This window comes from Hippopotamus amphibius, chromosome 4 (assembly GCF_030028045.1).
Source record: "Hippopotamus amphibius kiboko isolate mHipAmp2 chromosome 4, mHipAmp2.hap2, whole genome shotgun sequence".
NCBI classification, from domain to species: Eukaryota; Metazoa; Chordata; class Mammalia; order Artiodactyla; family Hippopotamidae; genus Hippopotamus; species Hippopotamus amphibius.
In genome coordinates, this window is record NC_080189.1 from 184,871,993 (window position 1) to 184,897,670 (window position 25,678).

General features: G+C 49.2%; 1 protein-coding gene across 18 annotated transcripts in view; it reads left to right on the forward strand.

The window, feature by feature from the left end:
* The window catches only part of WDR20 (WD repeat domain 20), a 65,583-nt gene that overhangs the window by 37,590 nt on the left and 2,315 nt on the right, over nucleotides 1–25,678 (forward strand). Inside the window, exons 1-5 of one of the 18 annotated variants that reach the window (XM_057731151.1) lie at nucleotides 1,626–2,035; nucleotides 5,057–5,239; nucleotides 6,243–6,396; nucleotides 17,103–18,103; nucleotides 20,962–23,229. In XM_057731151.1, coding sequence (XP_057587134.1) covers nucleotides 6,336–6,396; nucleotides 17,103–18,103; nucleotides 20,962–21,099 — 1,200 coding nt within the window. In that variant the 5' untranslated portion in view covers nucleotides 1,626–2,035; nucleotides 5,057–5,239; nucleotides 6,243–6,335 and the 3' untranslated portion in view covers nucleotides 21,100–23,229. Of the gene's footprint in view, nucleotides 1–1,625; nucleotides 2,036–5,056; nucleotides 5,240–6,242; nucleotides 6,397–7,835; nucleotides 7,929–10,592; nucleotides 13,259–16,843; nucleotides 18,765–20,023; nucleotides 23,230–25,678 lie in introns of those variants that run through there. The other 17 variants (XM_057731148.1, XR_009053142.1, XM_057731147.1 and 14 more) reach the window with 17 other exon arrangements.

The following is a 25,678-nucleotide window of genomic DNA, read 5'->3' on the forward strand; positions in this document are numbered from 1 at the left end:
GAGCTCCTGGAGTGGCTGTGACAGGGTGCCCTCGGGAGCCCTTTCCCTACTAGTTCAGTCCCTCCCCCACATCCCCGTTGGCTTCGCAGCATTTCCTGGGGCCTGGCAGGGATCTGGGGTGAAGGTGTGCTCATTAGTTCCATGCTAAACCAACCCAGCTGACTTCGTATCTTGACAGTATTCGTCATGAAGAGAATTCCAGGGATTTTAAGGATCAAAAGTCCAAGGAAAGAAGAAACATGACATTTTAAAGTTTGTACTTATTGAAGATTTTGGTTAACCAGCTCTGTTTCTGTAGTAGGAATTTTTAAACCATCATTTGTTTTTTCTGTTAAGTTGAGGATGAGACACTAACAAATTATTTGTAATCAGTAACTTCTTATGCAGGAACTAATGAGCATACTGATGAAATTTAATCTTACCATTGAACAGTTTGGAACAATCGTAGTTTCATTCATTAAACAGATATTGAGCATTTGTGACAAACTGGATACTCTGTTGGGGCTGAATAACCAAATAGTCTTACCAAGTCCTAAAATTCTTGCCAGTTCTTAAAATTGGTAAGACCTTTTTTTTTTTAAATAAATGTATTTATTTTATTTACTTATTTGTTGGCTGCGTTGGGTCTTCGTTGCTGCACACAGGCTTTCTCTAGTTGCTGCAAGCAGGGGCTACTCTTCATTGTGGTGCGCGGGCTCCTCATTGTAGTGGCTTCTGTTGTTGCGGAGCACAGGCTCTAGGTGCATGGGCTTCAAGAGTTGCGGCACACGGACTCAGTAGTTGTGGCACACGGGCTTAGTTGCTCCACGGCATGTGGGATCTTCCCAGAGTAGGGCTCAAACCCGTGTCCCCTGCATTGGCAGGTGGATTCTTAACCACTGCGACACCCAGGAAATCTGGTAAGACTTTTAAATAAACTGGTTCTGCTGTATATTCACATTTAAGAATTTAGATAATTGGCAATAATTAGAATATAGAAGCACTAAAAAAATACCAAAGTATCTGTAACCTGTCTATGCAGGATTTACCAGAAAGCTGAAAAACAGAATAATTTTGTGGAACAATACAATGGTAACTGTTTAATAAAGAAGTTCTGCTTTTTAAAGAAGTTTTTATTGTAAGTTTTAGTTGTAATTGTAATTGATGATAACAGACATAAAACAATACTGTGATTATATAAGTGATTAAATACTAAATTTTGTGGAACGAACTAAGTACTTGAGAATTGAGATAAAGGAGCCAGCTCAGGAAATGGTAGTTGGGCCAGTGCTTGCCGGAGGTGATGGGATGTGAACTGATGGGCAATATTCCTGGGATATCAGGGGCAGAGGAGACTGTCCCAACCAAGAGGGCAGCTTAAGCCAGAAAAGAGGGAGCATCTGCCTGCACCAGACTCCACACTCTTGTGGGGGCGAAAACCGGTGGGATGGTAGAACAGGGTGGAGTGCTGGAATATGGCCTCGACCCCTTAATTCCTTCCCAGGTTCCTCAGCTGTAAAACATGGATGGGTGCCAACTCTGAGGGGCGACTGTGAGGTTAGACGAGATGAGAAGTGTAAAGTTCCTGATGCGTAGAAAATGTTCAATAGACAGAAGTTGCTGTTGCTGTTAGGGAAGGTGGATGCGGCCCAACCACTAAGGGCAGGACTGTTCGGTGGCTGTCATATTCTCATGTGACGGAAATTAGGAAACCACTAAAGTATTGCCCCCAGGTAGGATGTGACAGGGATAAATGAAGAATGGTAGCTGCCATCTGAGTGCTCATGTGTGCTCTGTGCTTTATATCCATCATCTGCGGGCCTCTCCATGGCCCTGCAGGGGAGTTAGGGGACTCCGTTCCCTGTGGCTCTGGGAGAGGTGACAGGCACCTTGCCCAGGGCACCTAGCTACCAAGAGGGAAGGCCTGCCTGGTTCCAAAGTCTGGGCTCTTTCTCCTTCTCCCAGACTGCTTCGACCTGTCAAGGGCTGATGACCCCGTGGGGAAGGAGTGGCTGGCTCACTGAAAGCTTACTGCTGCTGTTACTGCTGCTGAAAGGTGGGTGGGTTCAGAGTTCACGGTGGCACACCCCCACCCCACCCCCCCAGAAAAAAAGGAGGAGGAGGAAGAGGAAAGAAGACAGCAACACAGCAATGGGAAAAGAGACAGAACTCAGTGATTGGCTGTAAGGAAAGAGGACAAGATGAGTTGGAGAAGATTGTGCGGTTGGAAATGAAGGCAGGCGCTGGTGGACCCGGCTTTCCCTCCCTCTGGGGTCGGGCTGCATAAAGCTCAGACACCACGGGAAGACCCCAGGTTTCTCGGAAGAATAATTTCCCGTGGGTACACACCTCGCAGTCACTTCAGGGTTCATAGTAGGTCTTGCTGTGTGTAAGTGACAGGTTCCTTGGCTAAACTTCTGCTGTTCAAGTGCCATTGGGGGTTTGGTGGGGGGAGGAGTGACCTTAGGTAAGAGATAATCTTGTGTTCCTTGGGCCTAGGTCTGCTTTTATGCCTTCTAGGACAGTGCTTCTCCCACCAGTGTTGAAAGACCAGTTTTTAAAATTTCCAATCTGTCTGAACTGATACTTTTGTAAAATAAAAGCATGATTAGTAGAGAAAGAAACTGAAAAAGACATGCAGAATGCAAACTCAGATTTTTTATTGTTAGATTCAACAGGTGTAAAATCACTGTCACATTGCCATAAAAGTTTCTAAATGCTTAGTCTCAATCTCTGTACTTAATTTTGACTGCGGACCAGCAAACTATTCATGCTCTGGTACACTTTCAGAGCAACGATCTAGGAAGAAACTTTGTTAAGCAAATCAGTAAACAGGATGTTTTGGGAATATTTACATGATTCAAGAGTAAAAATTGTCTTTCAGTTAGGATTTAAAATACTTTAGATGTGTGTTCCTGTGTGATCTGATGACAAATGACATCTTTTCAGTAAAGTTCCCTATTAGAGGGCAGGAGTGTAAAAGAAATATACCGAGAACTGAGATTAACATTGTTATTGTAAGGGATCATAACTTTAAGACTTGTAGCAGTACTTAGAAAAATTGGTGCTTTAAACTTCCTCTGTTGTTCTGAGAGTAAATGTGTATCTTTTGCTCATTTAATTTATATTAGTTTCTCTGTTAATGTTTGACTTACCTTGGAATTGATTTTTATGTTTTGGTGCATAATTTTATGTATTTCACGGGTAGTTTCTTAAGCAAACTAAAAAAATAGTCTCAAGAGTTACATATGCCGATATAGAAATCCTGTAATAATTTAGTTGTTCATATTTCAGATTTGATTTTTGACTCTAGCTGTCAGTGTATCTTATTTTGAGCCATTTTTACTTTTGCTGCTATTTCCTTGCGCTGAGATCATTTGCCTTGTTGTTCCCTTAGCCTAGACTTCTCTTTCCCCGCGTTTAGGGCCCGGCCCAGGAGCTGCTTCCCTCCAGGTGGCCTGTGCTCAGTGAAGGCGAAGGGGCTCCTGTCTCTCGTGTCTGACCTCTGCTGAGCACCCTCCTTTTCACACAGCACTTCCTCCCCGCCCACTGCCCTGTTTCTCTTTGCTCCAAAGTCAGAGCTTCCTTTTGTGTCATACTGTATGTTACACTTTTCAAGGCTCTTTTGTGTACATGTTTTCTTATTTCATCCAGGAGGTTGGTAGGACAGATTCTCGAGTGTCCACATGGCAGAATCTTCATGCCTTTGCCCTGGGGCTTCCAGGGTCACCTGTACCACTCAGGTCCAGACTGCCAGATGCTCAGGTTTTGAGCCTGTCATTTTGAGGTCCTCTTTTTTTACACAGTATTTGTATTTGTTATCTGAAAAATCTGGAATACTCAGTACAGTGTCACAGGCCTCTTTGGAAGAAAGAAATCTTCAGAACCGAACGCCAGGGATGGTCCGTAGAGAACCAGAGTTGTGAGCCCCGGAACCACACACAGGGCCAAAGTGGGTGTTTTATAGAATGTGTTCAGTTGTCTCCACCTGTGATTTTCGAAAGGCAGTGGGAGGGGGTGGGCTTCCTTTATTTCAGCAGTAACACCCCAGCATATTGGATTGCACAGAAGGTTTCTCATGAAGAGAAGATCCTGCTTTAAAAGGGGGGGAGGCACTTTCAAATAGCACATTTAGCCCAAGGCAGAGGTCAGACCTTGGAGTGTGTGCTGCGTGTTTTCTGCCTGTCCCCTTTAATGGTAAAACAGACCTGTGTTCCAAATCCAGCCCTTCCACCTACTAGGTAGGTATGGTGACCTTGGCTGAGTTATTTAGCTTCCCTAAACTTGTTTTCTCGTCTGTAAAATGGGGAAAATATCTATTTTGAAGGATCATTATAAGAATTAAAGATAATGCACGTGTCAGACTTGGAGTGTGGGCTTGAGGAGTGAAAGTTACTGGGAAGCTAATGCTGAAGGGAGACTCTGACCCAGTAAAGGAGTCCCTGCCTGTGTATAACTGGCCAGAGTAGTGGTTCTCAGCCTGCGTAGGCGTCAGAATCACCTGGAAGACTGTTTTAACTAGGGCTTGGTGGGTCCACCCTGCCCACCCCCTGTAATTTGATTCATTTGGCCTGGGGTGGGGTTGGAGAATTTGCATCTCTGAGTTTCCAGGTGATGCTGCTGCCGCCACCGCTGGTCTGGGGACCATGCTTTGAGAACGACTGGGCTGCAGGTAAACTCACCAGTGAGCATACAGGTGCTATAGCTGTATTTGAAAGCGGTCCTTTTATGTAGTTAGAGTTAACTTTGTTAGAAAATGCTTGGAATGCATTTTGCAAATACTGAATTTAGTATCTCAAGGATTTTTCCTCCTGAAGTCCTGGAGTCTTTGTTAAATATATTTGAAGAAGAACAAGTTGCGAGAGTAACAGTTATAAACATATTATGGATAGTCTAACAGTATCAGATTGGGTGAGGTATGTGAAAGTGCTTTTATAAAATGCTAAAAACCGCAAAAAATATTTTAATAGTTTTTATTTTTAAGATTGAACATCATAATGGAGTATAAAATAGTGTAACTTAGATTTCTCATCTCAATGTGCTGTTTACCGTGTGTATTTTTCTCTTTCTCCTCCAGGCTGCTGACTTGAGTAAACCAATAGATAAAAGGATATACAAAGGAACACAGCCTACTTGTCATGACTTCAACCACCTAACAGCCACAGCAGAAAGTGTCTCTCTCCTAGTGGGCTTTTCTGCAGGCCAAGTCCAGCTTATAGACCCAATCAAAAAAGAAACTAGCAAACTATTTAATGAGGAAGTAAGTAGCACCCTGTCTTAGCCGTTAAGAATCCCTTTAAGAATGTATACGTTCCTACCGAGGGTAGTGGGCCTTATTTTACACTGTGAGCGAAGCCCATTTTCCATTCTCAGCTGTCCTGCCTAGTTTTACCCAAGTTTAAATGTGGTGCGTTAACTTGTTGACTTTTACCTGTTCTTCCTTGGGCTAACTGTTCTGTGCGTTTTTTATGGAGGTGCTCAGGTGTCTATAGCAGGTGCTTTAAATTTTTTTTATAATGGAGATAGGGATGAGACTTAACAGCTTGATATTTATAATGTAAATAAGAAAATAAAGAATTCTAGACTTTTATTCACACTGCCAGAAAATTTCACACAGATCAAAGAACTTGATAATACTTCCTTAGGTTGCTTAAATTGTAGCTAAAGTTTTGGTGTGTATGTTTGACAGGTGTTTGAGAATTTGTTCTCTTGCTCTTGAAAATGTTTGCTATAAAATCACCTTTGACATGGTTAGAAATCCTGGCACTTAAAATTGGATCACATGACGTAGCTTTTGCCAGTGTTGTAGTATGTACTGACTAGTTTCTGCAGTTTCATACTGGAAGGAGCCACAGATATCTAAACTGTCTGTTGAGGAACATGTCAGAATCATTAAACATGGTAGATAGAAGTAGCCAGATTATATTTTTAAAAGCTATTTGAGTGGCTTTTCAGCCCCAGGTGTTGCCATTATATATTTGATGTACTTCCTCCTCTGTTTCAGTATGACTTTCCTAGTAAATGGGAAAGACAAGGTAGGCTTACTGAGTTAGAAGCCCTGTGTTGCAGTCTGCTTGTGACCTCAGCCTGATGTGACGAGGGTCAGGTCACATGGACCCCTCTCAGGCAGGGCATTGTTGCATGGTTTTAAAGTCATTCACATGGAACAGAGGTGCATTATAGATTCTGGTTTTTAAGAAATAATTTTGGGGAAGAATACTCCACTCGACAAGTTGCAGTTAAAATTCTGATTCTTTTTGCAGTCCCTACGGTGTATGCTGTCCATGCATACCCAGTATCCATCCACGGTGCTCCTGGTTCACATTGCCAGTGGATTTGGTGAAATCTTTTGAGCCATGCCATCTCTTCTAGTTTCATCTGGGTTGACTGGAAGCAAAACCGTCTGGATTGACAAAAGTATTTAATCCCATTTTCTGTTAAAAAAAAAAATCTTAAGCAGAAAATTATTCTATTTACCTGAACATTTAACATCATCTGAGGGAGTGATTTCTAAGTAGTGGGATGATTGTGGGGGGTGGCGGGTGGGGAGAGTGGGGGCACAGAACTAGACTTCTCTGCACTCCTAATAGAAGTCGTGAATGTGGTGTCATTGTGGGGTTGTTTGTGCTTAGGTAAGGGGTGTGTTTTCAAGGGGGAGGGGTCGGAACCATGTGAAGGGCTGTTGGTAAACGCAGTCGGTTGGGAGGCTGCTCGTCTGAGGATGGCACGGAATGCCACTTAGAGAACAAGGAGGAGTTGTGTGTCATTACTGGGGGGGGCGGGGCAGAGACTGCAGGTCCTGAGAGCAGTGGGACACGTCAGCCAGACCCATTCCTTACTCAGGACACCTGGGAGTCGCAGGCTGGAAAGCAGCTCCTCACGCTCAGCGAGCGAAGCATGAGTTACTTCCTACTCCTTTTACATTTTGTTTGAAAAGTGACTCTTCAAAGTGCTAGGATTGTGTGTGGTTTAATGCCAACTTGGCATTTATAGCTGGAGGCTGAAATTGATTGCCCTTCACAGTAAGGACATTCTTTGACTGTGTGGATAACATTGTCATCAGACTTCGGTCAGGATGTCTAGGAGAAAGGGTCATCAGAGGTTTGTTTCTCAGTCCGTGCCAGGGTTGGTGGTTGAAGCAGTCGTCAGGCCATGCTTTGCATTGGTATGAGACTTAGAGGTTTCCAAATGTTTTTTCTGTTTCCTCTGCATGGGAGGGTGGGCTGCTGTCTCCATTGTGCAGATGAGGAAATAGTCAAAGAGAAGGTAAGTGAATTGTCCAAATCAGGTGGCAACTTGATGATAGAGTTGGATCCAGAAATTAATTCCACAAGCTCTTATTGGTCATAGATTGTAAGCCCCACCATGTGTGCTTGCCAGATGGGCCCTCGTCTCCCCAGGAGCCCACAGTTTAAGGAAATGGATAGAGGGGCACTGGAGCGTGTGTTATCACAGTGTTATGAGCAAAGTACCAAGGGATATATATTAATTGCATCCTTCAGTATGTATCATATATCATAAAATAAAAAGTTCAGTTCAATGGGGCAAGTTCGAGAAATCTTCCAGAAGGTGACATTTGACCTGGGTTTGAAAGATGCATAGGAGGATGAGGAAGGCCTTCAGAGCTGGAGAAAACAGCTTAACATGTGGAGGAGCAGCAGGCAGCCAAGGGTGGCCAAATGCCAGCACGGGGGCCTTGGTGCGGCAGGAGTTAAAGCCGGACAGATTAGCTGGAACCAGGTTGTAAAAGCCGTTCACGACATGCTAAGACATTTGGATCTGACACTGGAGGCTGTGCGGAACCTTTGGGCTTTTATTTACTCAAGGGAGTGACAGGATCAAACGTGTTTTTTTAGAACTCTTGTCAGCACTTGTGGAAGGTGGATTGGAATGAAGAAAGAGAGAAAGAAGGTAGCAAGACCAGTGAGAAGGCTCTAGTAACTGTCCAGGTGAGAGCTGAGGACTTGAACTAGAGTTGTAGCCATTTTCTCATTCATTCGACAGACCTTGAGAGCCTGCCGTGTGCCCAGCACTGGGTCCACCGCGGCAGATAATGCCTGCCCTGCGTCTCCCCTCCCGGGAGAGGAGAGGGGGGTGTGAACAGCACCCCCCCCCCCCCCCCCCACACACACACACACAGAGTTATGGCAGATATGGCAGGTGGTGGTGACTTGAGACACTGGGCCTGAGGGAGAGAGACAAACACAGAGGCTACTTTACAGGGATGTGGGGAGTGTCTCTCGGAGGAAGTGATGTGCTTTGAGCTGAGCCTTGTGTGAGGAGGACACCCAGGTAGGAAGCTGGAGACAGAGCGTTCCTGCAGAAGGGAGAGTAGGTGAAGGCCCTCTGTAGGAATGAACTTGGGACCAAGAGACCCGAGAGAGGACGGTGGACCTGGGAGGGTGGTGTGAAGTGAGGGCATGAGTTTGGAGGCCCTGCCACTCGAGGCCTGGCCCAGCTTTGCTGCTTTGCCTGAGCTGTGGGATCTCACAGGAGGGAGCAGGAGCAAGAGGCGGTTGAATCGGGGTTTTTGAAAACTACCCAGGCTGCTTCTTGGAGACGGGCTTGGAGAGATGAGTGAACAGATCCTGGGTTTCTGGCGCACATACTGCACTGGGAAGGATGGGGAAGGAGCAGGTGCTGGGAACAGAGGTGAAGATCAGGGCTCCGTCCTGTGCGTGCTAAGCTTGAGAGGCCAGTAGGTGGTTGGATGCATGGATCCGGAGTTCGAAACTAGAGGTAAATTGTGGGGGTTGTCAGCACGTAAGTAACAGTAACGTCCCTGAGATTAGATGGCAGGTCTGTGGAGAAAGCTCGGTAAGAGTAAAGACAAGACTTTGGTAACTCCTGGGACGTGTCAGGACTAGGTCCTGTTTATTCTCCAAGATTCTGGCCATCTGCTCATGGCCTGCAAAGGAGCACTTACAACAATCAGTTTATTACCACGAAATTTACAGACCCACAGCCCAGTGGCTAAGAACATAGGCCCTTGAACCTGACTTCCTAGAGCTCAGATGCCAGCTCTGCCACTTACTGCCTGCAGGATGTGGGTCTGTTACTTCATCTCTCCTCCTCAGCTGGGAAGTGGGTAAGAGCGGCCCCCACCTGGAGATGTGGTGAGGATGTGATGTTAGCAGAGGACCTGGAGAGCCCTGGGCGAGCTCAGGAACGCTCCTGGTAGAGAGGAAACCCAGAGGGTTCCTTTCACCGGGGGTGGAGGAAAGGCTTCCTGGGAGGTGAGATACCAGCAGTTTTGAAGGAGAAGTACAACTGATTTTCCAGGACAAGAGGGTAAGAGCAGGGCAACCCAGACGGAGGATCAGCACGAGTAAGGCCGGTGACGGGGCTGTCTGTCATGACTGTGTGGTGTCTGTCTGTCTATCTTGCTCACCAGAGAGCTTCTCGGCCGCCTGTTATACACATGCACACGTGCGTGCACACGCTCCAGTAGTGATTACTCTGACCTTCGCCCCCTTTCTGGGGGTGTCTGGTGCATGAAAGTCTAGCAGATGTTTGGCTGGATGGATAGGTGGGTAGGTGAATGGAAATGAAATTATAAGTTCCAAATATCCACTCTAGAACAAAGAGATGAAAATTTCTATCTGGGAATAGAGTGGAAATTTTCTATCTAGGAATAGACTGTGTCTTAAAAGGTGATTCCCCCCCCCCCCCCATTGATTAAAAAATTTTAAATAGTTGTTTATAGAAAAAATTGGGATATAGAGAAGTACAGAGAAGATGGGAAAACATCACCTATAAATCCCAGTGCTCACTGTTAACTGTCTTTGTAATTTTTTATGTTTTTAATGAGGTGAAACTGTCAGGTTCACATTAGAGCTGCTGGCAGCCTTCACCTTCCGGTCTGGCCCTCAGCCCGTCCAGTTCATTTCAGATGGTAGAGGTGAGACCTGCTCCGCAGGCCGTCCCAGTCACACTGAGACCCTGGCTGCTGTACCAGGTCAGCCCAGGAGCAAGGCAAGAACCTGGTCCTTTCTAGCCCGCCCTTAGGGAGGGATAGCCTAGATCCCCTGAGACACTGCTTTCTCCAGGCTTTTAGAGTAGACTTCAGGTTTCTCTTGAAAGTATCTAATGGGTCTCTGTTGAGAGTATCTTGGCACACCTGATGAGCTCCCAGACTGTGGAGCCTGCCTTCATGGTAAGAGCTACCAGGAAAGGAGAGGCAGGGCGGAAGGCTCCGGTCAGCGCTCAGGCTGGCGTGAAGCACCCCGAAGGGGTGAGGAGTCCACGTTTCGTTACTAATGGTTGCCATGTATTGGGGAGGAACAGTCATACAGGGGCAGTTTCTATGTGGTAATGAACTCAGCCTTGTCTGTTTTTGTAAAAATTCTGATTGTATCTGGGCTGTGTCCATAGAATAGTAGTAACTTCAAAGGGTTTTCAAGTATGTTTGATTATTGGGCAGATGTAACATCTAAAAAGAACTTGTCATTTCAGTGTCTTTCATCGCTGGCATGTGACGAGACCCCTGTTCTTCACTTTCTCCTCTCTCTTGGGTCGTGAGGCCAGGGCAGCACACCAGGTGGGCTGTCGTCTCCTTGTGGACGCCTGGCCCTGCTGCTGCCTGAGGCCGTGTCTCCTCTTTTGTCCCACAGTGGCCACAGGCTCCCTGTGCACCCAGCACCCCCAGCAGTGAGGAGGAGAGGAGGCCCAGCTTTGCAAGATTCCGTCTAGTTCTCTAACAGAAGAAGGGTTCTGGGCGTTTTGTTAGTTTTTTGTTGTTGCTTTTTTAATCAAAGGAAGGAAATGAGCACATGATGATATATTCCTTAAAGTTTTAACATTGATAAAAATGACATCTGATCCTCTTTCAGGGATCTTTGAAATACCCTTTCCTAATACTTCCTGAGGGAAGCAGCTGTCTTTAAATGCCTTTATAGAATCAAAGCCCTTAGTCACCGTTTTTGTTTGTGGCTACATTATGGCTTTTCCAGCAGCTGTTGTGGTTTTTGAATTGTTTGTTTTTAGTATCTTTGTTACAAATTAATATCTGCATTGTAAAATACATCCCCCTCCCCAATAATTTTTTCCCACCTATCATGTTGATAGCAGTGAAAAACAGAAAATAAAAAGTATGTGCTTTAGAAAGCTTCATTTTAGCAGTGGTGCTTTAATGTGGTTACAGATTTATTTTTATTCTTGCTTCCTTTAAGCTAGTTTAGTATAGTTAGAAATTCTTGTTTGTGAATGCCATTGATGATGGTAGTTTTGGTGTTTGTTGGATTTTCACTGGATTAATATTAGAAATGAGACAGTTTCTTCTGCATTGAGAATGGGGAATGTGGCGGCCACGGGTGATTACCAGGGAGAGAAGTGGGTTGTGGGAGCCCAGTTCCTGGGTAAGTGTCTTGACATACAGACCTGGCATATTAATATCCAGATTTGGTTTTGGCTCTTACGGGAGTGATTATAAAAGTAGGCCTTGGAGCATTTTGGAGTTTTCCTCTTTAATGAAAAGCCTGGTGGCCATGCCAGGCGACCTGAGAGCCTGTCTTACCCTGAGACCTGCCCCGCTCTCCTCGCCTTGCCCTTCCCGCCAGGGTGGCCTCAACTGAGCCTGTCCATGCTTCCCCTCAGCCTCTCCTCTCCAGCCCCGGAGCAGGGGGGCTTTCTTCACCTGGACCCCCGCCCAGCTCCCGCTCCAGCCTCCCGTCCTAGTCTGCAGCACAGAGCCGCCCCCAGAGACCCTGTGACGGGACAGAGGGGAGCGAGATGCAGGGAGCAGAGCTCCTGGCCTGTCAGACATTCACTCAGCATCAGGTCCTTCCCCTCCTCACGGGACTTCCGGCTCATTTTCTCGACTTCCCTTCTGCTTTCCTGATTTTTGCCCTGCTCTCTTTAGGTTGTCTTTTTCCAAAGTCTCCCAGTCTCCTCCTCTTCTGTGTACACCTTCGGCCTTGGAGAGCTCAAGATGTCACGCATTGGCTCTTACTGTTCACAGCCCCTTTCCTGGTCTTCGGCGGTCATTTTCATCAGCTGCCTGCTCGATGAGGGCACTTGAACGTGTCCCCAGCAGGGGCCCGCCTCTGCTCTTTTCTGTCAGCCCCTTCCCAGTCACTCCAGTTAGAAACCTAGGAGTTTGTTCACACGTCTCCTTCACCACCCCACCCCCTGCCCCCAGGCAGCCCAACCCCTTGTTAAACAGTCCATCCTGCCTCGCTGCCACTGGTCAAGTTTAAGACCTTTTTGTCCACAGACAATTGTCAAGCCTCCTAACTGGTTTCTCTCCACCCATACCATTCTGTACCTGCTGTCGGGGGATTTCACTTCATTCTGGCACGTCTCTTTTCAGAAACCTTCGGTGCCCCCACTGTCTTGCAGCTGCACTGGCAGTAGAATTATACTGTGAGCCACAAATTCAACTTAAAATGTTCTAGCAGCCACATTAAATCCACTTAAAAATAGGTGAAGTTAAGATACTCTATCTAATTCTTACAAATAATATTTCAGTGTGTAATCAATATAAAATTATGAATGAGACAGTTTTCCTTAATTTTTCAAGTCTTCAGAATTTTACACTCACATGTCTCACTTTGGACCAATCACTTTCAAGTGCTTGGGGCTGTGGGATTGGTCGGCACAGGGCTTCAAGGTCACAGCCCAGACTCCTTAGCCTGGGAGTTCATGTCCTTGAGTCCCAGCTCACTAATTTCCTGCCCCTGTTCAGGTGCTCCAGCCAGAGTGGGTGCCGCGCACATCCACAGACCCACCCGCACTGTGCGGAGCCGTGGATTGGCTGCCCACCCTCCCCCAAGCATAGGCTCAGGTCTCTCTCCCAGTCTTCTCCCCACCTCTACCCAAGAGCGCCTCAGAGGGACCTGGGGTTTTGCCAAGGGTGTTTTTCCAACGTACTCAAACGTGTGCTCGTCCACATCAAGGCCCCATTGAAACTGGAGGATTCAAGCCCAACAGGGAAATCCCGTTACTTACCATTGAGAGCTGACCAAGGTTCCTTACTTTTTTTACTAGACATTTTCTGAAACAAAAATATACCCTTATGGTAGAGAAACTGGGCTGTATTCTTTATATTTATTGAATAAGATGTTCTAGGTGTTTATTCATTTTTTATTCTCTGACTTTTTGGTTAAACCCAAACCAAACGCTAGCCCAGAGCAGTTTGATTCAGTGACTCCTGGCTTGCCGTCGAGGCCTGCCTCCCGCCCCCCTGGGCTCTGGGTTGGCCGGCCTGGCCTCTGCCTGTGGTGGACGTTTGTTGGAGGCACAGCAGGCGCCAGCCCACTTTGGGGCTGACGGGCCTGTGCTGGGTGTCGCCCTGCCCATCCGTCCTGCTTGCCCCAGCGCCTGCTGTGTCTCCAGGATGAGCGGGGCTTGGTTTGCTCCCCGCTCCGCACGCATGCAGTCGTCCCCTCTGTGAGGACGCTCGGCCCCGCATCCTCCCAGCCGGCTGTCCACTGTCCTTTCACATCTTTGCTCAGCGAGCCCTCACCCCAGAGGTGGAGCCTTCCTGGGCCCTCCTGTGTGAGATGGAAATCACTCTAATCCTCCTGCCCTTTGTCTTCTTTCGCTGGTTGGTTTTGCCCACAGCATTCCTCACCATCAGTTCCTATCAGTTTCACTGTCTTTCCATCCCACTCAGGAAGGGATGTCTCTGTTGGTGCTGTGTCAGTGCCTGACATATAGTCTGCATTCAGTAAAGAATGAAAGAAGGAAGGGAGGAAACATGAGTGAGTGGAGAGTGGGAGGGACCGCAGGCTAGTTTTCAGACGTCTGAGCCTGTTTCCTGGTGGGTAACGCGGCTGTAACACCTGCCTTCCTATGGGAAACAGGCACTCATACTTACACTGCTGGTGGGAATACAAATTGTTACATTCTCCATGGGAGGTAATTTGGCGATGTCTATAAAAAAGTATAAATGTATGTACCTTCTGACCCAGCTATTCCACTGGGAATTTGTCCTGCAGGTATATTCATACATGTGAAAACTGCCATATGTACAGGTTATCTATTGCTACATAAATATCCATCCATGAGGGACTTTTCAAATAAACCCCAGTATATCCATATAAGTGAGTACTCTGCAGCTGTAGAAAAGAATGAGGAAGCTGTCTTTGTACCAGTACAGACGATGTACATGATGCGTGACAGAATGAGAAAGCAGAGGTGCAAACAGTGGAAAAAGGAGGGTGGGTAAACTTGTGTCTCTGTGTGCTTTGTCCACACAGAAAGACACTCTGGAGAGACAGACAGAAGGCTAACAACAGTAATTCTGGGGACAGGGGGTCTGGGATGGGGGGGTGTGAGTGAGCCTCTCTACTGGATACTTCTATTCATATATATGAATTACGACTTACCTATTAACAAAAGAAAAGCTCCCATTGCGGGGTTATTTTAAGGATGAAAGAGCATGTCTGCAGAGCCTCTTGCCCAGCGCCTGGCCTCAGAGTAGGTCCTCAGGTTGGAAGTTAGCACTGCTGTCCTGACGTGCACACCACGCACCCCAGATGTGGGCAAGACCCACGGGCCCCAAGACGAAGCAGATGTTTTCCCTGCGCCTGAACATACGATCTGGTAGGGAGAACAGTTAGTGTAGAACAAGTGAGAAACCCTTTCCGCGTTAGAGATGAATTTGTGGTCCGTTAATGTTTCTGCTTTGCGGTTGTTTCAGCTGCTCTTCCCAGGTACTGAGGTGTGCCGTGTCTGCATGGGCGCCCCAGCAGGGCTGTGGAAGGCGGGCTCAGGTTTTTACCCATAGGTTACATCCACGTGTCTACTTTCAGCAGTCTCAGTGCACTTTTTAACATGGAATAAGGTCTTTAAATGTGTTTTGTCACCCCAGTAACATGTATTTTAATAACGGTACTGTAATTATTTATCACTGTACCTCACCGTTGCAGGGAAATACTGTTTTTATTTGACAGTATTACGATTTTGAGTTCTAATGGAATTATTTTTGTTGTGTCTTTTCAAGCCAAAAATAAAATTTTTCTCCTAACCACAGGGCTAGAAGTTTTTATGTCCATCCTTAAAATTTTCCACACATGATAGAGTAACAGTGGAGAGATGTTGGGAAAATTGAGATTAGATTTGGTTGTGGGGAAATGTGAGGCTCAGGAGTTGAGAGAGGCCTGGCTCCCCAGCCCGAGGTCGCATCTGTCGCTGCCCAATGAGGCCACCAGTGGGGGGTGAGCCGGCCCCCCCCTTGGACACTAGGCCAGCAGGCCGGTCACGGCTAAGGCATCAGGAGCGCTGGGGCAGCCTGGGCCTGGTGGGCACAGCAAGGGCTGGTGTATGGGGGCAGGCTCCCCCAAGACCAAAGCCCTGACCTGGCCTTGTGAGATGTCTTGGACCTCCTGTGGAAGAAACAGTGAAGGTCTTGTGGAAACCCTGACGGCAGCACTGGGCTTCCAGGTTGTTGGCGTTAGTGTTGGTCAGCCGCCCTGTACAGATAGGTCACTGGGCAGGAGAGGATGGAGGCAAGGGGTGACGTGCGGCTGTGGCACTGCAGAGTGACAGCAGTGACCCCTCAGTAACCCTCACCCAGTCTGCCCCCGAGCCCCAGGCCCACGTCTTCCCTGGCTGGGGCACTTGTTGACCACCTCCCTTCCGGGGCCTAATTTTCTGCAACAGTTTGCATGGTTCATTAATCTCTGAAAAAAAACAAGTGTTTTCACTTCCTGTGACTTTCTGTAAAGATGCAGCACACGCAGCAGACACAGCACAAGGCCGAGTAGGTAGGAGCCCTGTGTCTCGACAGGCTTCCTGTCCCTGTGGCCCTCTGAGGCTCGAGTCGGGGAATCCAAACCACACGGGGGAAGTAGGAGCGTGTAGCTCACCCCAAGCCCGCCGGGCTCCCGAGGTACCCGGTTACCGGGGTGGCACCAGAGAGCGTTTGGCTGCAGGACTTGCTGAGAACTCGGGGGTCTTGGGAACTCCCAGTGGTTTCTGGTGCTGTGATTTGGGGACTGGGCATCCTCATGGAAGCACCACAGAGGGTCTGCAAGCAGGGAAGGAAGCAAGTACGTGGGGGGATCATGCCTTTGGGGGGTTTCTACTGTTGCCTTTTATTCTTTTGGTTTTAAAAGCAAGACTCCCGATCTGTGGCTGTTACAGAAACGGTCAGTGGATCAAAAATAAGCATGGAGTAGAGTGAGTGATTAGGCGCAGACTCCTGAGTGTTAGTCATGTGTTTATTTTTTTAAACACCACCTTGTTCCAAAGAAGATGGAGGAATGGCTAATAAAGATCCACACGAGGCAGCACTTTTGGGGGAGGAAGCTGAGTGAACCCGGGCTGAGGCAGAGCCCAGGAAGGTGTGCGCTGCTGTCCCGGGTGCTGCTGGCTGCACGTGGACACCCCGCCCCGCCCCGCGCCACCCCCACCCCCACCAGCAGCCGGAAGGGGCAGGTGTAGTCAGCACGGGCCTTGCAGGAACGATGCAGCCCAGAGGCGGGCCCCGGGGACCCAGCTCTCCCTGCCACGGGCACCGTGAGACTTTCCCAGGGGCCTCGTAGCAAGGGTGCGGTGCAGGTGCAGAGTCACAGGCCCAGTCGCTCTGGCCCGAGACGTGCGAAGTGCCCAGGGCTGTCCCTCTCCCCGGCGTGTCCCGGCACCTGGTACAGTGTTGGTCGGGCATGTGCTGGGCTCTCAACAGTGTTTGTTGAGTGACCGACTCCCTCAGTGAAAGCTGTGGCCTGACACCCAGGTGCAGTTCTAGACAGTAATTCCACAAGGGGCCAAATGCCCTTGGCTGGCCTGACCACGGGGTAGGACGTGGAGCGCCGGGATGGACGCAACCCTCTTCACCGAGACACAGACACGGTTGCTTGCTGGAAAAGACCTTTAAAGCTTCTCCATTGTGATAACTTGTTCTCCTTTGTCTTCACAGAGACTAATAGACAAGTCACGAGTAACCTGTGTCAAATGGGTTCCTGGTTCGGAAAGCCTTTTCCTAGTAGCCCATGCGAGCGGGAACATGTACTTGTATAATGTAGAGCACACTTGTGGCACCACAGCCCCCCACTACCAGCTTCTGAAGCAGGGAGAGAGCTTTGCCGTGCACACTTGCAAGAGCAAATCCACGAGGAACCCTCTCCTCAAGTGGACGGTGGGCGAGGGGGCCCTCAACGAGTTTGCTTTCTCCCCAGATGGCAAGTTCTTGGCGTGCGTGAGCCAGGACGGCTTCCTGCGGGTGTTCAACTTTGACTCGGTGGAGCTGCACGGCACCATGAAAAGCTACTTTGGAGGCTTGCTGTGCGTGTGCTGGAGCCCAGACGGCAAGTACATCGTGACGGGCGGAGAGGACGACCTGGTGACCGTCTGGTCCTTTGGAGACTGCCGCGTGATCGCGCGGGGCCACGGGCACAAATCCTGGGTCAGCGTGGTGGCGTTTGACCCCTACACCACTAGCGTGGAAGAGAGTGACCCTATGGAGTTCAGTGGCAGCGACGAGGACTTCCAGGACCTTCTTCACTTTGGGAGAGAACGAGCAAATAGCACCCAGTCCCGGCTGTCCAAGCGGAACTCGACTGAGAGCCGCCCCGTCAGTGTCACGTATCGGTTCGGCTCCGTGGGCCAGGACACGCAGCTCTGCTTGTGGGACCTCACGGAAGACATCCTTTTCCCCCATCAGCCCCTCTCCAGAGCAAGGACACACACGAACGTCATGAACGCCACGAGTCCTCCTGCCGGAAGCACTGGCAACAGCGTCACGACCCCCGGCAGTTCGGCGCCCCCTCCTCTGCCGCGGTCCAACAGCCTCCCGCATTCCGCCGTCTCCAACGCCGGCAGCAAGGGCAGCGTCGCGGACGGGGCCATCGCTTCTGGGGTCAGCAAGTTCGCGACCCTCTCACTGCACGACCGGAAGGACAGGCACCACGAGAAAGATCACAAGCGAAACCATAGCATGGGACACATTTCTAGCAAGAGCAGCGACAAACTGAACCTCGTTACTAAAACCAGAACGGACCCAGCGAAAACTCTGGGGACGCCCCTGTGTCCTCGCATGGAAGACGTTCCCTTGTTAGAGCCGCTCATCTGTAAAAAGATAGCACATGAAAGACTGACTGTGTTAATTTTTCTTGAAGACTGTATAGTCACTGCTTGTCAGGAGGGATTTATTTGCACATGGGGAAGGCCTGGTAAAGTGGTAAGTTTTAATCCTTAATGCTGCACCAGATCTAGAACTTGAATAGGTAGCGATTTTTTTCTTGTGGGAGGGGTGGGGTGTACAATGAATGTGAATGACACTTCTTATTCTTAATGTAAATCTAAATGCGTCAGAGCCATAACTTTGGATACTGCATGCCAGGTAATTCTGAATCATTTGATAATTCACCTTAGAACGTTTAAAAAATATAATCAAACTAATTGCCAGCCAAGTCAGTCACCCTCCTGGGAGTATATAGAGTCCCAAGGTTAGCGTTCCTGTATTAGACTATTTCAATTCTAGGAAAATCATGACAGTGTGGGGAAACAATGACTTGAAAATGCTAAAATTAAAATTTCTGCTTTAACTGGAATATTTTTGCCTAACTACTCAATTAGAATATTGTACACCTGATCAGAGTGTGTGTTCAATACGGACGGCCATTAATTGTCATTTATAGTCCAATTTTTTATCTTAATCATAAAATGTTTAGGAATCTATGAAATTTAACTTTAGGAACAAAGCATTCAGCAGGGTTGATTGATATTATTTTTACATTGTTCTGGCAATCCACAGAAAGAGACGAGCCTTAATTTTTAAAACCCATTTTAGTCATTTTATGACAATTAAAATTGTTTAATAAACATCTTTTTTCAAAGAAGCAGTTTGTAGCACTTTGATTGAGATTCTGTGCACTAAATAAAATATCCACGTTTCTCAGAGCCTGGACAGTTACCATGAACTGTGGGCTGAGGGCTCCAGAAGTGTTGTCAGAAGTGCCTCTTGCCACAGAAGCCAAGATCTTTTATGTTGGATGTGATTTGCTTGTGTTTTTTCCAACAAGGGGAAAGAGCTTTTTTTCCTTTTTTTTTTTTTGTTGGGGTTTTGGTTTGTTTTTTGGTCAAAAAGGCACATGACTGTAGGCCCTAGTAGACGCCTCAGCTTTGTTTTGTGAAGACTGATAGGCCACCAGGGTTCAGAGAACTCGCGACTTTTCCCTTGTTTGGGTTTTGTGTTCCCACCAGAGGGGAAAGGCAGGTGCAGGCTGTTCCTCCTCTTGTTGTCGAGGGCAGTCGTGCTTCCGGGTCTTTCTGGGGGTGCCCTTGGCCTCCCGGGGTGCCCCGCCCCAACCCTAGCGCCACCCACCCCCTCACCCCCCGTGGCTGCTGGGGGCGGGGCGGGGCCTCCCTCTGCGGAGATGGCTGCTTCCATTTCCAGGAGAAACGGCTGTGTTTGACTCTTAATTCCTTGAGATCCTTCTCAGCTGTGGGAGGAGTTGCTTTTCAAATCGCAGTTTTCGCAGTGGATGAGCTGGCTCTCTGAGCTGTGTGGTTCCTGTCGAGATGAGGACGGTCTTATTTGTTAACTTATCGTGGTCACTTAGGTTTGTTTTGTGTTGTGCACACCTTTGTAATGAAGTGTAGAGATACTGATCATTTATACTGGTTTGAGTAGTGAGTGCGATTCAGCAAAGTGCGGACCCAGAGACTGTCTCCCAGTGTGCGACTCTCACGGATGGAGCAGCAGCTGTGCGAGCTCTCAGAGCCTGCCCCCGCCTCCCCCTCCCCGCACCCTCCGCCCCGGGAAGGCCAGGCCGCCCCCCTGCTCCGCTCCATGCGTGTCAGGGCCGGAGCCGGTCACTCTCTGTCCCTCGTGCTCCTTCATGCGGTGGTTTCTGTGCCCTGTGACAGCGGTGGCAGTGTTCTCCCACGTGAGAACCACGGTGGCCTTCCCCGTATGTGCATCACGGTGCATGGGAATGTTCATGCCTTTAAGGTACGGTCCTCTGTTCCTAAATGTTAACTGAGGTAGCAGAGGCAGCCATCCTTGTGGACGGTTTCAACTTTGGAGGCTAATAAATTGGGCTGTCCGTTGGCGTAGGAACCAACATTCCATGTACAATTTTATATACCTGCATAGATTTAGAAATTCAGTTTCAACTGCTTCTGAGGCATTGAGTATGCAGTTTCAAAATTCAGGACTTTGTGTTTGGCCCAAGTGAAGAGTGGCTGAATCCCAGGTAAGTAGCCTTTGCAGGGGAGTGTGGCACGCACGACCTCCCTCTCCTAGGGCTTTGCTTATCGCCCTGCTGGCAGAAAAGCTGTGGGTGGGGCCCGTGTCGCTGATGCTTTCTGGTTCCTTCAGTCTCTGCTGGGGCGACTCACCCAGTGGTCTGTGAATGGGAGCAGGAGTAGGAGAGGCAAGAGGAGGAGGTTGTCAGTTCCTTAAAAAACAAGCTCTGAAACGCACTGATAGAAGCTGGTGTCCATCTCCTCCACCCCCACCCCCATCCCCAGATTAAAAAAGCATGGTCCCTGCAGAGTTTTGGGTTTGGGGCTCAGTCCCCGTCTCGAAATTCAGTTTCTGCTGGTGACTGTATCCTTGATGTCTGTCTGGTACCCTGTCTGGGGCCCCCTGGCTGTCAGGTGCTGAGGGCGGGGCTGCATGGCCTGGCCCGGCTTGGCCCAGGCTGGTTCTGGACGTGGCAGGGCAACGCTGCTTCCGCCTGCTCTGCCCCTGACGCCTGCCCCTCTCTTTGACAGCCAGCAGAGCCCTTCTCCTGCAGTCAGGAGGACAGAGTGCAAGGTGCTCTCCAAGACCAGGACTAAAGTTGCCGGCAGCTTGAGAAGAGGGCACTGGAGAAGGGGGGAGGGGTCGTGGGCAGGCTCCTCCTCTCCTCCCTCGGATTTGTTTCGGGGTCACAGGTCCTACAGACCTGGGTCAGGAGGGGGTTGCTTTGAGGGGTTCTGATTGCAGGTATGTAAGGCACAGTGGCCACTAGGGGAAATCTGGGGAGTGGTGGTTTTTTTTTGTAGTTTTCTCCCCAAACTTTGAGCTTCCTCATTGAAACTTTTCAGTTTTTCAGCTTAAACATTATCCTGAGCAAGAATATCTTTTCTAACCTAACCTCTGGAAGAAAACAGCTTTTGGCAAGAAGAGGCTATTACTCCTTGGTCAGCACGACTTTTCCATCATGCACTGAGACGCATGGATGAAAAGCACAGGAATGAGTGCTCGGGGTGGCACGCGAGCCGAGCTGCTCCCTCCCAACCAGAGGTGGCTCTGCCCGCCCGCCCGCCTGCCCGCCCGCCTGCCTGCCTGCAGCGACAGAAGCCCTCGGAGAGCACGAGCCAGGCCACGGGGGTCTTCTCTGCCTGCCCTGCTCGCCTCTCATACAGCCTCTGGGAACCCCAGGAGCAAGGTCTGTGTTGTGACTTGGGTGACGCAGTCTTCTGAACCCGTTGGCTGCCCCAGCCCCAGCCCCTCTCTGAGTGTCTCCTCCCTTGGGAGGGCTTGAGAAGGAAGCCTTCAGAAAACCTTGCCTTCTTTTAAAAGCAAATGTGTAAGAGGGAGTAGGCAGACTCTAAAAAAACCCAGTAGCTTTGGGTTCTAAATTGATTTAATTTCGTCTTTTGTGCTGATTGGACCTTCTAGCATTTTTTACGGGTTCTCCTATGAGCCATTGTCTTGGGACTAAGGATAAATGCCTTAATGAAAAAAACGGGAATAAGCTCTACCAGTGACTGTTGTCTCAGACATCCAGAAACAATGGGGGACAAAATGCCAGGGAGCTTCTCAGTGTTCACGGGCGTATACATGCGTCCCCTCAGTATCTGTTCCACTGCTGGGCCCCACAGCCAAGTCCAAGCTGGCAGGTGGCCCGGCAGCTGTTTCTCCCCAATTCCTCCACTTCCTGTGGTACATCTTGAATTTTTAAGAAATGGTCCAGTATTGCATTTGCACTGAAGTTGGTGAAGCTGTTTCATCAGTGCCTGTGCCAGTGCACAAGGTTCTTGTTACCTCCTGCTTGGGAGCGAGATCTTTGATTTCCTGGTTGAGGAAGCTCAAAGTGTGAGGGGAAGGCCAAAGGGCCGGGGAGCACCAGGGAAGGAATCCTTTGAAAACTCAAAGGTCATGTTTGTGGACTTGACTGTCCGAGGAGAAGCTAAAAGCAGAGGTCCACCGTGGATTTCCCAGGAGGGATACACGGAGCACAGCATACCGTGCTGTGCGGGAGGCCGTGGCCAAGGGTGACCGGCCCCTGTGCGGCCCCCACGCGAAGGGGAACTAGGGGAGCAGTTGGCCTCCCGCGTGGTGTGTCCACTCCTGGGGTTTCCTTCCTCCGCATTTGCGTGTAGGCCTGATGAGTGACCCGGAGGAAGTGTCCGCCTCGGGCACCACAGCAGGGAACAGTCAGCAAGGCCCTCTCCTTGTCCAGAGCACACCTGTCGCTCTGGGCTGGTCAGGATTGTCACCTGTTCATGTCGTCAGGTGACCAAGCTCCACCACCCCAGTGCTGGCCCGTGAGAGACGGCCTGGGAGGGTGGAGTCCAGGGCTCACCTTGAAGAGCACTTGTATCCAGCTGTTCCCTTTGAAACTCAGAGCCAAGTTCAAACCTGTATGTAAAAGCCCCTCCAGGAGAGGGAAGCTGTCCCACTGGTACTGACTTTATATTCATTGCCGCATCTGTTACATGGACTTTGTGTCATGGTCAAATCTCTGTCTCTCAATTTAAATATGTAAAAGAAAACTTTTCTGCATTTTTGATTTCTGTATACTAAGTTTATAAAAGGTTACTGTGTTAGATGACACTGTATAAAGTTGTGTGAATATTTACCTTTAGTGAAGATCAAAACTCATATATGTACTTCCTTTTTTACATTTTCATCTAATTTCTTGAAAACTTGAATAAATTTCATAAAGAGCCTTCCTAACATGAAATGTTGGTAAATTAAGTTCTTAACTGTTGCAATAATTAATGAAGCTTTAATATCAGTATTGTTACTTTATAATTTTAAGAAAATCATGTTTCTGTTTCACTGCCTTGGTTTTAGCTGGTCCCTTGTCACTGTCACAGCTAGAGACTTACTACATACTTGATATTCTGAAGACCTGGGGGGTTGTCCTCTGTATCATGACATTAAATAAACATGTGAATGAATTGTAAATGTAGATAATTTTCAATAGTCATCTTCACATCTGAGCTTTAAAAAAAATCTCAGTGAACCAAAAAAGAAAGGCTTTTAAATGCTGTAAAATTAAGGGCCTTGTTAATGTTTATAGAACAAATAGCCTGAGGAACCGCTACCTCTTACTACTGATTCTGAGTTTTTCATAATTAGAAACTTACTAAATGAAATGTCTGTTCTGAGCGTCAGAGGTATTCGTTGTTTTCTGTGACCGTCCTCTAAGCCACGTCCCACGTGGGGGTTGACTTTGTGGCCGAGCTGGTGGCGGCTGGTGTGGCGCGCGTGTGGACACCGGGAGGTGGGGGGCCGGAGCTGTGCACGCCGCTCGCGTTCCCGGGTGCTGGCAGGCGCCGCTGTGCTCAGCCCCCGGCTCGCAGGCTTCTGTAGCAGCTCTTCTTCTGGGGACAGTCTGTCATTTTCCTCAGAATCCTGGGCGGTTTGCTTTGTCATCGCCGTTGGGGTTGTCCTGCCTCGCACCCCGGGCCCGGGGCTCCGGCGTGGAAAGAGCTCCGTGAGCGGGGCGGTGGGAGACGGTCCTCTCCTGGCGGGAAGAGGAGTGAGCTGTACGGTCCTGTTGTGGACCATCCCCTCATTCTCAGCAGCACTGGCACCTCCATTCCTGAAAGAAGCTTCATGGCAAGAATTCCAGGCCCGGGTTTGCACGTCCCCCTGTCACAGCCCTGCTGTTTCGTGAGCCTCCTGGGCACCTTTCCTTCAGGTGGACTGCCTGTCTCAGTGGACTCCAGAATCTTCCAGACCGCGCTGTCCTCCTGAGCCGCTGGTGCTGAAGTGTGGGGGCTCTTTCTTGCCTTTGACTCTGAGCTGCCAAAGCAGAAGAGACGATCAGGTGCTCTGCCCTCAGAAGGACCTGCTCGGGCTTGACGCCCACAGCAGCCATACGTTTCTCCTTAGCACTTTAAGCCCTAACCTCTAGCGGGTTGACAGGAAGTTTAAAAAGACACACACAGGCAATATTTTGGTCTTTTAAAAATAACTAGTTTGTACCTTGAAAAAATAAGTCCATTCGCCCATGTGTGGCTGCCTGTTCAAACAGCCAGTTCTGGACCAGTGGGTCTCTCGAAAGGGACAGAAAACCTAGGGGTGCTTAGTGCCACCCCCTTTAGTGTCGGTAGCCTCTGAACCAGCCTTCACGTGGAGGCCCCTTGACAAGACTCCAGCTAGAAGGCTCCGGGAAGACATGCGAGGTCCTGGCCTCCTGCCCCATAGAGACGAGAAGATTTCAGAGCCACGGCGGGTCACCCGGGCCAGGGGCCTGCAGCCGTGGGAGGGGCTCTCTTCCCCAGCACGGTTCTCGCAGGAGCCCCTAACTGGTTGTACCCTAAGAAAGCCTTTTCCCCAGATGTCTGAAAATACCATGGTCATTTTCTCTGGGTGACTCTTCCCAGACTGAGTGGCCTCTTTGGGCAAGTGTGTCACCATCAGTGTGACCTGTCACTGGGCAGCTCAGGGCTGGCAAAGGGGCAGCCGCCCAGGGGGGCCAAGGTCCCAGGCCACGGTGAACAGTGGGTCTGGGGCAGGGAGGGGTCCAGATGCCCAGAGGACGCGCTGGTGGATTGGGCCCCCTCCCAGCCCTGCAGCCACCTCCTACACCGGGCTCACTGAGTCCAGGGACTCCCGCCTCACGTGCCTTAGAATGCAGTGGGAGCTCCTCTGTGCAGCTTCTCTTTGGTGCTTTTGCACAGCGGTCTGGGCAGTGTGCGTGGTGGGGATTCTTGTGGATGAATTGAGGGAAATGTATCCATAACTAGACGCGGCCCTGGAGGAAGTTAACCTGCTGGTGGTTCTCACTGTTTTTGTATCATCTCTCAAAGGACCTCACTTTACAAATATTTACTTCTTTGTCTCCGAGTGACATGAGATAACTCGGGGGAGCTCCTGGCAGGTTGCCTAGGACTGGAGCCTCAAGGGTTAAGTGCTCTGTGGCCGCTGCGGGGCCACTCCTGCAGGTGAGGCTGACCCCGGTGACCTGTCTGGCCCACAGCAGCATGGAGCTCCTCCTGTAGCGCTTTTCTGTGGGTCTCGAGAGGCTGCTGGTGTGAGCAAGACCTGTCCCAGGGCCAGTGTGCACGTCACTTTCGTCTGGGGCGGAGAGGGTGACTGAGAATCAACTGACCAGGCTTTGAGCAGTGCTGGATGCCCATGCACGACCACCCCCTCGAGGGTCTGAGGTCCCAAACGTTTCCAGGCGAGTCCGAGGTCGCCGGGTCAGATGGAAGGCCCATAGGGGGCCCTGAGGGACTTCAGGACGAGGTCTTTCTCTCACGTGGGCCTCTGTCTCACGGTCTTTTCTTGCTGTCAGGGTCTCTGATCTCAGCAGCACCCAAGAACAAAGACATGTTCCTTTGTTGTAAATTGGTTTTTAGCTGAAATATTACTTTTTTCTCTACATTCTTATGAAACAAAGTTTATTTCTGTTAGCTTAGAATTATAAATTATAATCAAACCCAAACTAAGAGCTGGGGTATTTTATCAATTTTCATATGAAATCTCAAGCAGGAATAAAATGGCAACTCTGGTGAGAAGAGAACAGCCTATTAAATGTTAGAGTCAAGAGCTGTCACTATTCCTGTAATGGGCCTCCTT